The following is a 12,250-nucleotide window of genomic DNA, read 5'->3' on the forward strand; positions in this document are numbered from 1 at the left end:
ACAACACCACACAGTCTTTTCCAGGACAGAGAGTGGGTGGGATACCGTCTGGGGCGGATTTGACTTGTGGGAGGAGCAAAGTTCAGGAAGGCTTCCTGGGGGAGGCAGGGTTTGAGTTGGAGGGTGAATGAGTGGACTGTGGAAAGGTAGGGCAGTTGGTGGAGGTCTGCCCGGGTTAGGGAGCTGCAGAAGCGGAGGTGTGGAGGAAGGGAACCGGCTGGCATGGCAGGGGAGCGACAGTGGAGGGACCTTGGAGGAGGAAATGGAGCACGTGGGCTCCTGGTGGCCAGAGCCCCCAACCCCAGCTGAGCAGGGGCTGCCCCCTCTACCAGGGCCTGGAGATCATTGAGCAGCTGCGGAAGGAGCCGCGTAGCCTCCCAGCCTCCAAGCTGACCCATAAGGGGGAAGTCGAGATCCTGCGGGACATGGACCAGACGCTGACCTTGGAGGACCTGGTGGTAAGTGGGAGCCTGACCTGGTGGTTGCCAGGCAGGGCCTGTGCCCACGGGCGCAGCCCTCACCTCCCCAGCCGTGTGGCCGTGGGCAAGGCACCTGACTGCGCTGAGGCCCAGGGTTGTCGCTATAAACCAGAGTTGGTTGCTGCACAGGGTCTGGGTCCCGACACCTTCTCAGGGCTGCTCCCCCGCCTTTTGGCCTAACCCGACGTGTGGAGTAGTGAGTCCCGTCTCTGCAGTTCCCTCCAACCTCAGGCACTCCGACCACATCCCAGGTTGGGAAGCAGGAGGGCCACGCTGTTTGAGGCAGTGACTTTTGGGAATGTTAAGGAGCAGAGGCTTACTCTGTTCCGCAAAAGGACCGAGGATGCTCCAGCAGGGAGCTGCGTGGAGTCCTGGCCATCTGTGCAGCATGTCCTTCTATCCCCTGGGGTCTGCCCCATCCTTGTGCCCATCCTGCTCCTTCACCCCCTCGGCTCCTCCATCTTGCACTTGGCCCAGCGGGCTGGAGCAGCCCTCCAATCAATGAATCCATCCAATCCATTGTCAGCCTCCTGCAGCCAATTGGAGCGCCTCCTTGGCTCACTTCAGTCACTCCCAGGAGAAGGCTGCTTTGGCTTTGGTTGGGTGTTCCATGGATTGGATGTTCATCCTGGTCTAATCAGTTGTGTGTCCAGGATAGGGGAGTGTTGGGCAGGTCCCTTGAGCCATGTTTCCTGGGGAAACGGCCGTGACCATGACCCACAGAAATCCCTACTCTTCTGTACCAGTATCCAAGCCAACAACCAGAATTGCTGGCGGTGCAGAGAAGAGCCCTGAGGGGGTCTGGCTGCTCCCCAACCCAAGCCAATCTGCATTCCCTGAGAAAGGTGAATGCAAATGTAGGGGGAGGAGCCAGAGACAGATGGGTAGAGAGAGTGGTTGGAGAGTAGGGGAGGGGAAGATGACACAGAATAGCAGTCCCTCCGGTTGAACACCTACTATGCACCCCTTTTACAAGCAGTGCCTCATTCAGACCTCACGATGAGTGAGATGGGTGAGGCACCTCAAATCCAAGGTCGCTTAGTTGGCAGTGGGGGAGACTGGCACCCAGGCTGTCTGACTCCAAAGCTTGAGCCTTGTCCACTGCTCTAGAGGTGGTTTTAAGGGAAAAGTAAGTTTCAAGATCTTTTCAAATCTTCCTAAAGAAATGTTTGCTCTGTGTTTAAAGCTGGTTCTATTGTAAGGTAAAAGGCTGATTTAGCAATGAGCATTAGGACTTTAAAAATGTTCATTCTCCCCGATTCTGTCATCTGCTTATGAGAACTCATCCTAAGGAGGTAAATTGAAAGTTTAGGAAAATACTTTCTGCTCAAAGATGTCCTCAGTGTTATCTGTACTAGTGAAAGCCTGGGCATGACCCAGTTGTCATTCAACAGTGCAACAGCGGTGATGCACACACTCCAGTCCACCCCATGAGTGCGGTGTCTATAGGGACCATGTAACATGGTAGATGCCTCTGCTGGGGTTCACGGACAAAATGAAAAGACAAGCTTGCATGTATAATCCCAGCTCCTTTTTTTTTTTTTTTTTAAGTTATTTATTGACGTATTTGGCTGTGTCAGGTCTTAGCTGCAGCCCTAGGGATCTTCGTTACAGCCTGCCTGCTTCTCTGGTTGTGGTGTGCGGGCTTAGTTGCCCCGTGTCATGTAGGATATTAGTTCTCCTACTAGGGATTAAACCCACATCCCCTGTACTGCAAGGCAGATTGTTAACCATTGGACCACCAGGGAAATCCCCCAGCTCTTTTAGCAAAAGGATTCCCAAAACTCTGGGTACAGATAAGCTATTATAAAGGAATACCCAAAATATCAGCAGTTGCTTCTGAGTGGTGAGACAAGGAGTGATTTTTTTTTTTTCAAATTCTCCATGTTTTCTAAATTTTTTGTAACAAGTTCGTGGTACTTTTGTTATTAAAGAATGTATTAGGCTGACGCGGTCTGGGACTTTCTGGCCAGCATCCGCCCAGCTGAGGCCAAGGTAACCGCCTAGCCGTGAGAACCACCTCTCCTCCTAGCACTGTCCCCCCAGCCCTGAGCTCTCTTCTGCTCCAGCTCTGGAGCAGAGGCCTGGTTTACAGTATCCGGGTCCAGTTCCCCCTGTGACTGCAGAGCTACTGTGTGACCCTAGGCAAGTCCCTCTGTTCCCACCTCTGGAAAATGGGGACACTCTTCCTTACACGGCTCTCAGAGATTCAGATGAGACCAGGCGTGTTTATTTAGAAACATAAAACCACATTGCTGAGGCCCCCATATAACAGGAGGCCTCCTGACTCCCCGGCCGCCTCCCCAGCCCACCCCCTCTCTCCTCTTGTGCCTCCCAGGGACCCATGGTGCCCGTAGATGGCGGCCCCCTGGCCCTGCCCGCCACATCGAGGGAGAGCACGGAGCAGCATGAGCACCACTTCCTAGACCCCAGCTGCCGCATCTGCACAGGTCGGGGGAGACCCAGGAGGGGCGCAGGGGCGGCGGGCAGGCCCGGACTGGCGTGGGCTTCAGCAGCAACATGGATTCATGACTTGGGGCAATGGTTGCAGGGTGTCCCAGGTCACCTCGAAAAGGGCTTGGTTCAAACCCAGTTTGTAATGCCCTGGGCTGGCTGCAGCCTAGCTGCTGGCTTCCATTTCAGCTCCTGCCTCTGCTCTTTGCAGACTGGAAGCCCTCACGTGAGCAGCCAGGCTCCCTCAAAGCTGCAAGGAGGATGCGGGATGATGCTTTCCAGAGAGCCCCAAGCCAGGTTCCTGTGTCCTTTTCAGATATGCCCCAAAACAAGGAGAAGCCTCTAGCAGCGCACAAGGACAGGTGTGGGGAAGTGGGCAGGGAGGTGGGCAACCCAGCAGGGTGGGTAGGCGAGGCACCCACTAGGGCAGCAGACAAAGCCTGGGCTTTTCCATATGGCCTTAGGCAAATCTTGCCTCTTGTGTGGGCCTCAGTTTGCCCATCTGTGCAATGGAACTAATCACCCCACCTACTGGTCTCCGCCTTGTAAGGCCTTACTTGGACCAGTGTTCCAGCACCCACTGGAGTCACAGGACCTTCTCTGAAAACTAAGGAGCTGCCGGGGAAGCCCTGATGACCTGTTCTCCTTGGCCCTGTCTCTCTGTCCCTCCTTCTAGGCTCCAGATGCCTGCTGGGCCCACAAAGGCCCTGCCCAGCCAGGTGCCCTGGGAGGGGTCTTTGGACATGTTCTGCATCAAGCGGTTCCGGGTCAGGGCCCAGCTGGTCTCGGGACACAGCTGTCACCTCATCCAGGTACTCCTGCCCTGGTCTCTGGGGACTCCCTCGCACACTAACCAGCCCCCTCAGCTACACACACCACCATTCATTCATTGACACACTCATCATTCTGAAACAAATCATTGGCACCCTCTCTGTGCTTGGCCCCATGCTAGGCATAGGGGCAAATGAGATGCCAGCTGCACTTCACACATGGGCAAAGGACTCCCTGTAACCCAAAGCATAAAGCAGGAAGGACCCAGGACAAGGTCTGGTGTTTCCTGGTTCAGAGGAAACCAGGAATGAGCGAGTGATCAGCTGAAACATTGGATGAGGGGTTTAAGGAGGGAGTTAGGGGTTTCTGAGAAGTTGCAGATTGGCCAGGACAGGCTGTAGGCCTCCAGGAGTAATTAGGGCCCCAACAACCAGGGGGGCTCTGATCGACTGCCTGCCCGTCCTCTTGGCCACAGGCTGTGACTTCGGGTAGCTGGTCCTGAGTCTGCCCTAAGTGGGTGGGAAGCTGGGAGGCTGACTGGCAGTCTTACCTGCCTGCAGGCCCTGCCCCAGGTGATCCGCTCTGCAAGCTGCATCGCCCCTGATGCTGTCTGGGACTTTCTGGCCAGCATCTGCCCAGCTGAGGCCAAGGTAACCACCCCGCCACGAGAACCACCTCTCCTCCTAGCACTTTCCCCCAGCCCTGAGCTTTCTTTTGCTCCAACTCTGGAGCACAGACCTGATTTAAGATATCTGGGTCCAGTTCCCCGCCCCAGTGACTGAAGACCTCCTGTATGACCCTGGGCAAGTCCCTCTCTTCCCACCTCTGAAAAATGGGGACACTCTTCCTCACATGGCTCTCAGAGGTTGACATGAGACCAGGCGTGTTCATAGGAGTAAAGCATGACTGTTGCTAAATCTGCTCCTTCCTGCGACCACAGGACGTTTGCGTGGTCAGACTGTGCCCACGGAGCTCTCGGGACACCCAGAGCTGCCACCTGCTGTACTCCTACCTCAATATCAAGCAGCGCCACGCCTTGGCAGCCATGGGGCAGGTGAAGCTGGTCCTGCTGCCCCTGCCTGCCTTCCAGCCCCTGCCCTCCAGGCTGCGCTCTCTTGGAGGTCCAGGTGAGTGCCCGATGGCTGTCCCACACCCTGCCTCCCCTCACTTGGTGGCCAGATGGGCGTTGCTGACATAGTCACCCCATTTCTGTGGAGGCAGGCACGTCTCAGCAGGGAACTCCTGAGACAGGCACATGTGAGAACAGACTGGTACACTGCCTAGTATGTGCCAGACAGCGTTCATATCAAGTCAGTCAGTCCTCAGCATTACTCTATCAGAATGGTACTATTAGTTTCTTCATTTCATAGATGAGGAAACTGAGGTAGGGAGAAAGCAAGTGACTTGTCTAGAGTCACAGAGTCAGTCAGTAGCAGAAACTGGGCTCCTAGCCACCACTTAGACAGCCTCTCCAATAAGGCTGATAAGAAACTCACTGGCCATTCACGGTGGACTCAAACACGGCAGAGCAGAGGCAGGAACCAGAAATAATCGGCTGAAAGCCAGGCCTAAATAAAAGAGAAAGGAGAGATATTCTTACCACAGCTGTCCTGGGCCCTACCACAGCTGTCCTGGGCCAGGCTTGGCTTTTGTGCATGGATAGCCTCCAGGGCGTGACTCCAGGAAAGCATGGTTGGGGGCGAGGGGGTGGGGTGGAATCAAGGAGTGGGATGTGCCTATTCCTGAGCAGAGGGTTTGATGTTCCTGGGCTGCCTGATCTGGGGACTGTACGGTAGAATCACAGTCTGGAGATCAAACTATCCATGCCTCATTCTCAGCCAGTGAACCCGTTCTCTCATCATGAGAGCATCTTAAACCCTTCTACTTACTTTTCTCAGCCCCTCATGGGCCCCATCTTACTGCTGGAAAGCTCTCTTGGGGTCTAAGCTGTAGACCTCTTGGCCACAGACAGAATGCAGTTTCTGGGGGCTGTGAGTTCTCTCTGTCCAGGCCTTTGGTCTCTTCCCCCATCTTTCTCCAGGCCTGGAAGCCACTCACTCAAGCCTGTTGCTGGCTGTGCTGCTCCCACAAACAGGGCTTCCGGCCATGGCAGGATCTGGTGCCTTGAGGGGGAAGGTTCACAAAATGGTCTCCTTCAACAGAAAAGTGGAGATGAGATACTACCAGCCAGAGGACAAGGGACCACATGTGGCCCTGAAGGGCTCCGCTCCCCCAGGGGGTGCCGTGCAGCAGAGCCAGGGCAAAGACAGCCTGGCTCCAAGGGGAATTTGTTCTTGGCAAAGACCACCCAGAGGCAGGGGGAGTCTGTGGGGAGAGCCTGAGACCCGGCAGGGTCCTGGGCGAGGGCCATGGCCTCCAAAACCAGGCTGGTGCCAGTCCTGGCATCCCTATTCAGCATTACCAGTTGGCCATGACCAGCACCGCCACAGGGCTTCCTGTCCCAACCAAGCCCTGCTCCAGCATCTCGAATCCCTGGTGGCCATGACCCAGCAGCTCCAAGCCTCACTGATGTCCCCAGGACAGGAGGAACTTTCCCAACCCCCCGCTCAGCCTCCCACAGTCCCTGGGACTCTTGGCCTTCTCTGCCAGCCCCCTGCAGCTCCAGAGCCCCCTGGCCCAGCCCTGGACTCCTCTTTGGGCCCTACAGATGGAGCTGGCACTGATAGTCCCCTTCCTGGAGAGACCTGACCCTCATTACTCATAGAAGAGGGGTTTTAATTCCCCCATCAGTGCTGAACTCTTAAGTGTTCCAGGGAGAGCAACAGGGATATAGGAAGGAGAGGGTTAGCTGTTTACGTTTGCTGTTCTATTTGCTTGGTGTTGATTTTTGGTTTAATAAAGAATTTGGCAAAGTTGAGACTGCATCTGCTGGCTGGACAGGAGGGACCCTGGGACTGGCCCTGTGTGGGTTGGGGCGGGTGTATCTGGAAGATTGTGTGCACAGGTATGGCAGAGCTAAAGTGCTAGGGATGGAGGGGCGGGGCAGCTTTGAGTATCTGAGGCCCAGGGCCATCCCTGTGCGCCAGGGTTCACCTGTTGCCATGGTGGGCTCTGGAAACATTTTAATAAGTATTTTGAACTGGATGGAAGAAGTAGTGATGGGAGAGAGGGCAGCTCTAGGTTGGGGAGAGAGAAAGAAATGAGGGTTTTTGAAAGGGCATAGACACTTAAAGATTGTTAGGGAGAGAAGGAGAAACAAGTTGCAGGGGTTTCTTAATGTTTCAGTTACCAAGGTTTTCCCCTTTGGGTAGCTGGAGGTCACCACCATAATCCCCATGTCTCTGTTTCTGTGCGTATCTGAGGGTCTCTGTGTGTCTAGTGCTGTGGGCATGTGTGTGCGTTTGATTCTTTGTCTGTGGGTCTCTGATGTCTCTTCTTTGTTCCTCTTGCCAGCCCCCAGGGACTGATACTGGAGACAAACCAAGGGTCTTGGCTTGGGATGTGGACTCTCAGGGTGGGTTTGGAGGCTGTTGTTAGGGCGGGATGGTGTTGCTTTGTTTGGGGGCTAGGGTGAGCTCCTAACAGCAGCTGCAATTGTAAGGTATCTGAGTGTGTGTGCACCTCCAGAGAGCAGCATAGGAACTGCCTGCCTCCTGGCTGCCTAACTCAGGGTCCGGAAGCAGGGCTAGCATTGGAGGAGAGAACTTGCGGCAGGACGCCAGCCTTACCCTCGCTGCTTCGGCTTGAAGGGTTGTACCACTTCCCACCGGTTGTCTACCTTCGTCGCCCTGCGCTGGGAACACTGGGACAGTAGTTGGGGGTGTACCACCTGTCTGCCCCACGAGCTCTGCTGCTGCCCTACTCGCGATCGACAGCAGAGGGGGCCCTAGACCTTGGGATGGAGGTCGGGGCTGGCAGGACTGGAGGCCCAGCTGGGGGAGGGACAAAGTGTGGGAATTTAGCGGCAGGGATTGGAAGCACGTGCGGGGGTGGGGTGGGACAGTGGGAACTGGATTGATGAACGGGGGAGGGGGCAGGGTTCCGAGGGCCTTGTCTGGGCCTCCGTCTTGTATGCAAATTACGCAAATTACCATGCAACCTGCGGCTGGATGCTGACTCGGCAGCAACTTGGGTCATTATTTTAATACAAGGCAGTAAGGGGGCGGCTGTGCGCCCCCTCTCAAGGCCCAGGGCTTCCTCTCAGGAAGACAGGAGAGCGTTTGCTGCTTTCCCAAGCTCTCAAGGAAGAAGCAGCTCCGTCCTCTGGACTGAAACTTCCTTTCGGAGCGTCAGTTTTCCCTTCTGTAAAAGGGAGTGATAATGCGGCCCTCTGGCACCTTGCGCCGCGGAGAGGACTATAGGTGATCCCGTAAATCCTCAGGCTGCCTCGAGGTCTGGACAGCAAAACCTTCACCCACCTTTTGGCCGAAGTCCACAGCCCCTTGCCTTTTCTTTGGCAGAGATGGCCAGAAGCGCGGATAAGATGAGCTGTTACTAGGGGGCGTGGCCGGAGGTTGCTGGGCTCGGGGTTGCCAAGCAACGCTGGGCGGGGCTCACGTTGCTAGGCCGGAGTAGGAGTCGCCGCCGCGGACATGAAGAGGCCCCTAGCTCCCCTCGGTTTTAGTAGAGGGCGGCCGAAGGCCGTGCTGTCCCGAGATTTTCTCTGGGCTTCTGCTTCCCCCAGGCAGAACGCCTTCTCTGAGGGTCCTTCCAGTCACACCTTCTGAGACTCCGCGAACCTCTGGGCCCTGGAGCGAGGAACCCCGGGTCTTTGTGCACGTGTCTATGCGTTTGCTTGTGCAGTAGAGGGAACGGGGGTGGGGGTGGGGGGGTCGCTTTTGGGTTTCTATAGCAACCGCTCCAGTGTCACCCCAATGCTCCCGAAGATTTGAGCGGTTGCTTGTGCAAATTTATATGTATCTGCATGTTATTAACATAGAGGCGGAGTCGGAACTTGTTTGGGCAACAATCCCTGGACAGTTACGTTTGCTCTTCCCTCATCCCGCCTCATGGGCACGTGGGCTGCGCATGCGTGAGTGTTTCGCTTATTAACGTTCCCAGATTTGGGGTAGGGGGGTGAACTGTAATAGTGACCACCGCTTCCTGGGTCCCTCAGTCACCTCATGGAACTGTCTGAGTGAATCTGTCCAAGTACCCTTGACCAGAGACCCAGTCCCACCAGGCAATGCCGGGCCTGGTTGGAATCCCAGTTCTGCCATTTCCTGTCTGTGTGGCTTTGGGCAAGTTTAGTTGCCCTCTCTGGCTCAGTGTCCTTCTCTGTGAATGGGAATACGAATCCCTAACTCAACAGGTTATGTGAGGGTTCAATGAGATATCACTTTTAGGTACACTTCCTGCTGCTTCTGGCATACAGTAGGCCCTCCATGATAGCTCTCTCCTGCCCTGCATGGAGCCCAGCTCCTCTCAGGCCCCAACCACAGCGAACTGACTTCTTTGGAGCTCATGTCGTGACAAAACACCGGGAAGAACTTCCAGATGTCAAAGCAGCCTGGATTTGAGGCACAGGATGAGGACTGTTAGTGGGCCTTTTTGTCCTTCTTGGAGGTTGGAGGCCAGATTGATAAAACATGGACGCCCTGCCCATCACCACCATCACCGCACCTTAGTGGCCAACCGTTTCAAGAAACCTTCCACTTCTGTCTCAAAGCAGCAGCAGTGAAGTTGAGAGTTTTGAGAACCAAATGAGGTTTTAAGGGGACCAAGTGAGTATTCTCCAGGACTCTGACGTCTGGGATGGAGCAGGATCTAGCAGGAGGCTGCAGCCAGAAACTTTGCTTGAAGAGCCATGTAGCTGAGCCTTACCAGAGAGGACTGGGGGACCCTGGGGCCACTCCTTTGCCTTTTATGTCCTTAGTGTCCCCATTTGGGGACGACTATGAACAACTGGGACTCCTCTGCTGTGGCTTGGGGCAAAGGGAGGCAGAAGTCAGCTCAGTATGGAGAACCCTCTCACTGCTGCAGCTGTGTAGCAGTGCCAGGCAGGAAGTGAGTTCCCGGTTGGGGCTGTGAAAGCAGAAGCTGAGAGGTATCCTTGGAGCGTGGCTGGGATAGAGCAGCAGATCTGGAAGTTCTCATTCTAACTTGGACTCTGTTCTAGTTGTTCATTTGTCCAGTCGTGTCCGACTCTTTGTGACCCCATGGACTGCAGCACACCAAGCTTCCCTGCCTTTCACAATCTCCCAAAGCTTGCTCAAACTCATGTCCATTGAGTCAATGATGCCATCCAACCTTCTCATCCTCTGTCGTCCCCTTCTCCTCCTGCCCTCAATCTTTCCCAGCATCAGTGTCTTTTCTAATGAGTCGGCTCTTTGCATCAGGTGGCCAAAGTATTGGAGCTTCAGCATCAGTCCTTCCAATGAATATTCAGAGTTGGTTTCCTTTAGGTTGACTGGTTTGATCTCCTTGCAGTCCAAGGGACTCTCAAGAGGTTTCTCCAGTACCACAGTTAAAAAGCATCATTGCAGATGGGGGAAAAACTGGAATTCTGTCATTGTTTCCATTTTGCCCCATCTATAATTGTTCCAGAGAGCCTCTTAAAAAACTGGGAAGTCCTCCTGAGTCCAGTGTCACCTTTCTGCTCTGGCAGAAGCTCCCTCTTGTCCTCCTCTCTCTCTATGTAACCTTAACAGCCAGGGTCAGAGAGGTGGCAGAGCACATGTTAAAGGAGAAGAGGCAGTTCTACTCTGTGTTGATCTCTTAGTTCTCAGTTAAGTTCAGGTAATTAAAATAAATGAGATTGGCTCCTATCCTAGGTGGCGGATGGTTGTTGGTGATAAAGAGGGAGTGTAGAAGCTGGATTCTGCTTGGTTAGTTGGCTTCCTGGAGGAGGTGGGATTACGCTGGAGCCATACCCTGCAGTTGTCAGTCTGCTGTATGCCGGGCTGCTGTCTGCCAGTGGATGGCAGTGGGCCAGCTCCTTCCCTGGAAGCCACCTGTGCTCCACAGGTAAGGGTTCTAGGGACAGGCTGAGAGCCTGGCAGTGCCCAGTTGGCCTGCTTGTGTCCCGCTCTAGGGGCCAATTAAGTCTCCATCCCTAGCTGCGCCGATGAACAGTTAATAAGGCGGCAAACACCTGCAGCTATGGAGGCGAATTAAGAGCAACAGTCGGCATAATACACAACCCGATAAGTGAGCAATTAACAACTGGAGAAAGATTAATAGAAGCAATTACGTCTTACTCGGAGCTCTGTAAATACGACTGTCAATGGCTGAGGGATTCAGTCCAGTCTCTCCCAGCCCCACCCCAGGCTGCAGCGTTTGCTGGAAGGGGAGCCAGGCCAGCCAGTCTGTGGATTCTGGACCACATAGTCATATGTAGTCATGGAAAGTGCGCATATATGCAGATGTGCACATAGACATACATGTACAAATATGCTCACAGAGACAGTCCATAAAGTGCACACAGACACACACATTCCTTACTGTCACCCACACTCACATTCACATAAATGGGTACATGGCACTACACGTTGGTCCTGCCAGAAATACACACACACTGGAAAATACCCACAGTGTCGCAAACAGACACTTCCCTGTTTTAGACAGAGCTAGAGCCACACAGGGGCTTCCCTGGTGGCTCAGACAGTAAAGAGTCTGCCTGCAGTGCGGGAGACCTGGGTTTGATCCTCTGGAGGAGGGCACGGCAGCCCACTCCAGTATTCTTGACTGGAGAATCCCTATGGACAGAGGAGTCTGGTGGGCTACAGTCCATGGGGTCGCAGAGAGTCAGACACGACTGAGCAACTTGAGCAGCACAGAGCAGCACAGACTGCCAGACACACAGTGACACTCACGTGTGCAATTTGGGCATGTAGATACACAGCTCAGTACTCTCAGGATCTCAGGATCCCAGATGCATGTGGCATCTGCCTCCTCTGATGTCCACCTTGCAAAGGGCCTTGCATAGTGAGAGAGAGCTATGGCTGGGCATTGGTCTGAGAGTGAGGGTAGTGAGGGACCATGGTGAGGGTAGGAAGGGACAGAACATATGTGCACACATATGTAAGCATGTCTGTGTGCATGTACCTCTAAGCATGTATATCCTCGCAAGAGTGTGTTTTACCAGTGTATGTTTCTGTGTGTATGTGTACATGTGTCTGTACATCTAAGTGCCTGTCTGGGTGTTTGGCCTGTCGTGGTGTGTGCGCAGGTGCTTGTGTCCAGCGGATCTGGCTGCACATGTGGGCTTCCGGTTCCTGTGTGGCGCTGTGCCGGCGCCCAGGTCTGGGTAACTGTGTGGCTCTTCCTCTGTGTCCTGTCTCTGTGCTGGGGTGGATGAAATTGTCTCTAGGATGCTTCCTGGGGAGCCTGCAAATTCTGATGATCCCGGGGTCTACCTCCAGGGGTTTGGGTTCAGGGACAGTCCAGCATCCTCCAGAACTCCTTGGTTTCCCCCCTGAGGGACTTTCAGCCCCTGGAGTGGGACCCAGCACCGTCAGGCCTCACCCAGATAAGGAGGAGAGGAATGAGAACAGTTCCTGAAGAAATAGACTTGAAGGGTAATTTCTCCTGGTTGAAAGTTGAGCCAGGGTTTCCTGAAACGTTTCTCTCAAGGCCACAGCTCC

The 12,250-nt window shown here is 54.5% G+C and overlaps 1 protein-coding gene across 1 annotated transcript in view; it reads left to right on the plus strand.

Annotated features, from left to right (window-relative positions):
• The window catches only part of SPOCD1 (SPOC domain containing 1), a 32,918-nt gene extending 26,336 nt beyond the window's left edge, over positions 1 to 6,582 (plus strand). Inside the window, exons 10-16 of the mRNA XM_042245003.2 lie at positions 333 to 458; positions 2,818 to 2,929; positions 3,145 to 3,295; positions 3,610 to 3,745; positions 4,265 to 4,354; positions 4,645 to 4,831; positions 5,746 to 6,582. Coding sequence (XP_042100937.1) covers positions 333 to 458; positions 2,818 to 2,929; positions 3,145 to 3,295; positions 3,610 to 3,745; positions 4,265 to 4,354; positions 4,645 to 4,831; positions 5,746 to 6,413 — 1,470 coding nt within the window. The 3' untranslated portion in view covers positions 6,414 to 6,582. The remainder of the gene's footprint in view (positions 1 to 332; positions 459 to 2,817; positions 2,930 to 3,144; positions 3,296 to 3,609; positions 3,746 to 4,264; positions 4,355 to 4,644; positions 4,832 to 5,745) is intronic.
• The last annotated feature ends 5,668 nt before the right edge of the window (positions 6,583 to 12,250 follow it).

The sequence above is a fragment of the Ovis aries genome, chromosome 2 (genome assembly GCF_016772045.2).
Source record: "Ovis aries strain OAR_USU_Benz2616 breed Rambouillet chromosome 2, ARS-UI_Ramb_v3.0, whole genome shotgun sequence".
NCBI lineage: Eukaryota > Metazoa > Chordata > Mammalia > Artiodactyla > Bovidae > Ovis > Ovis aries.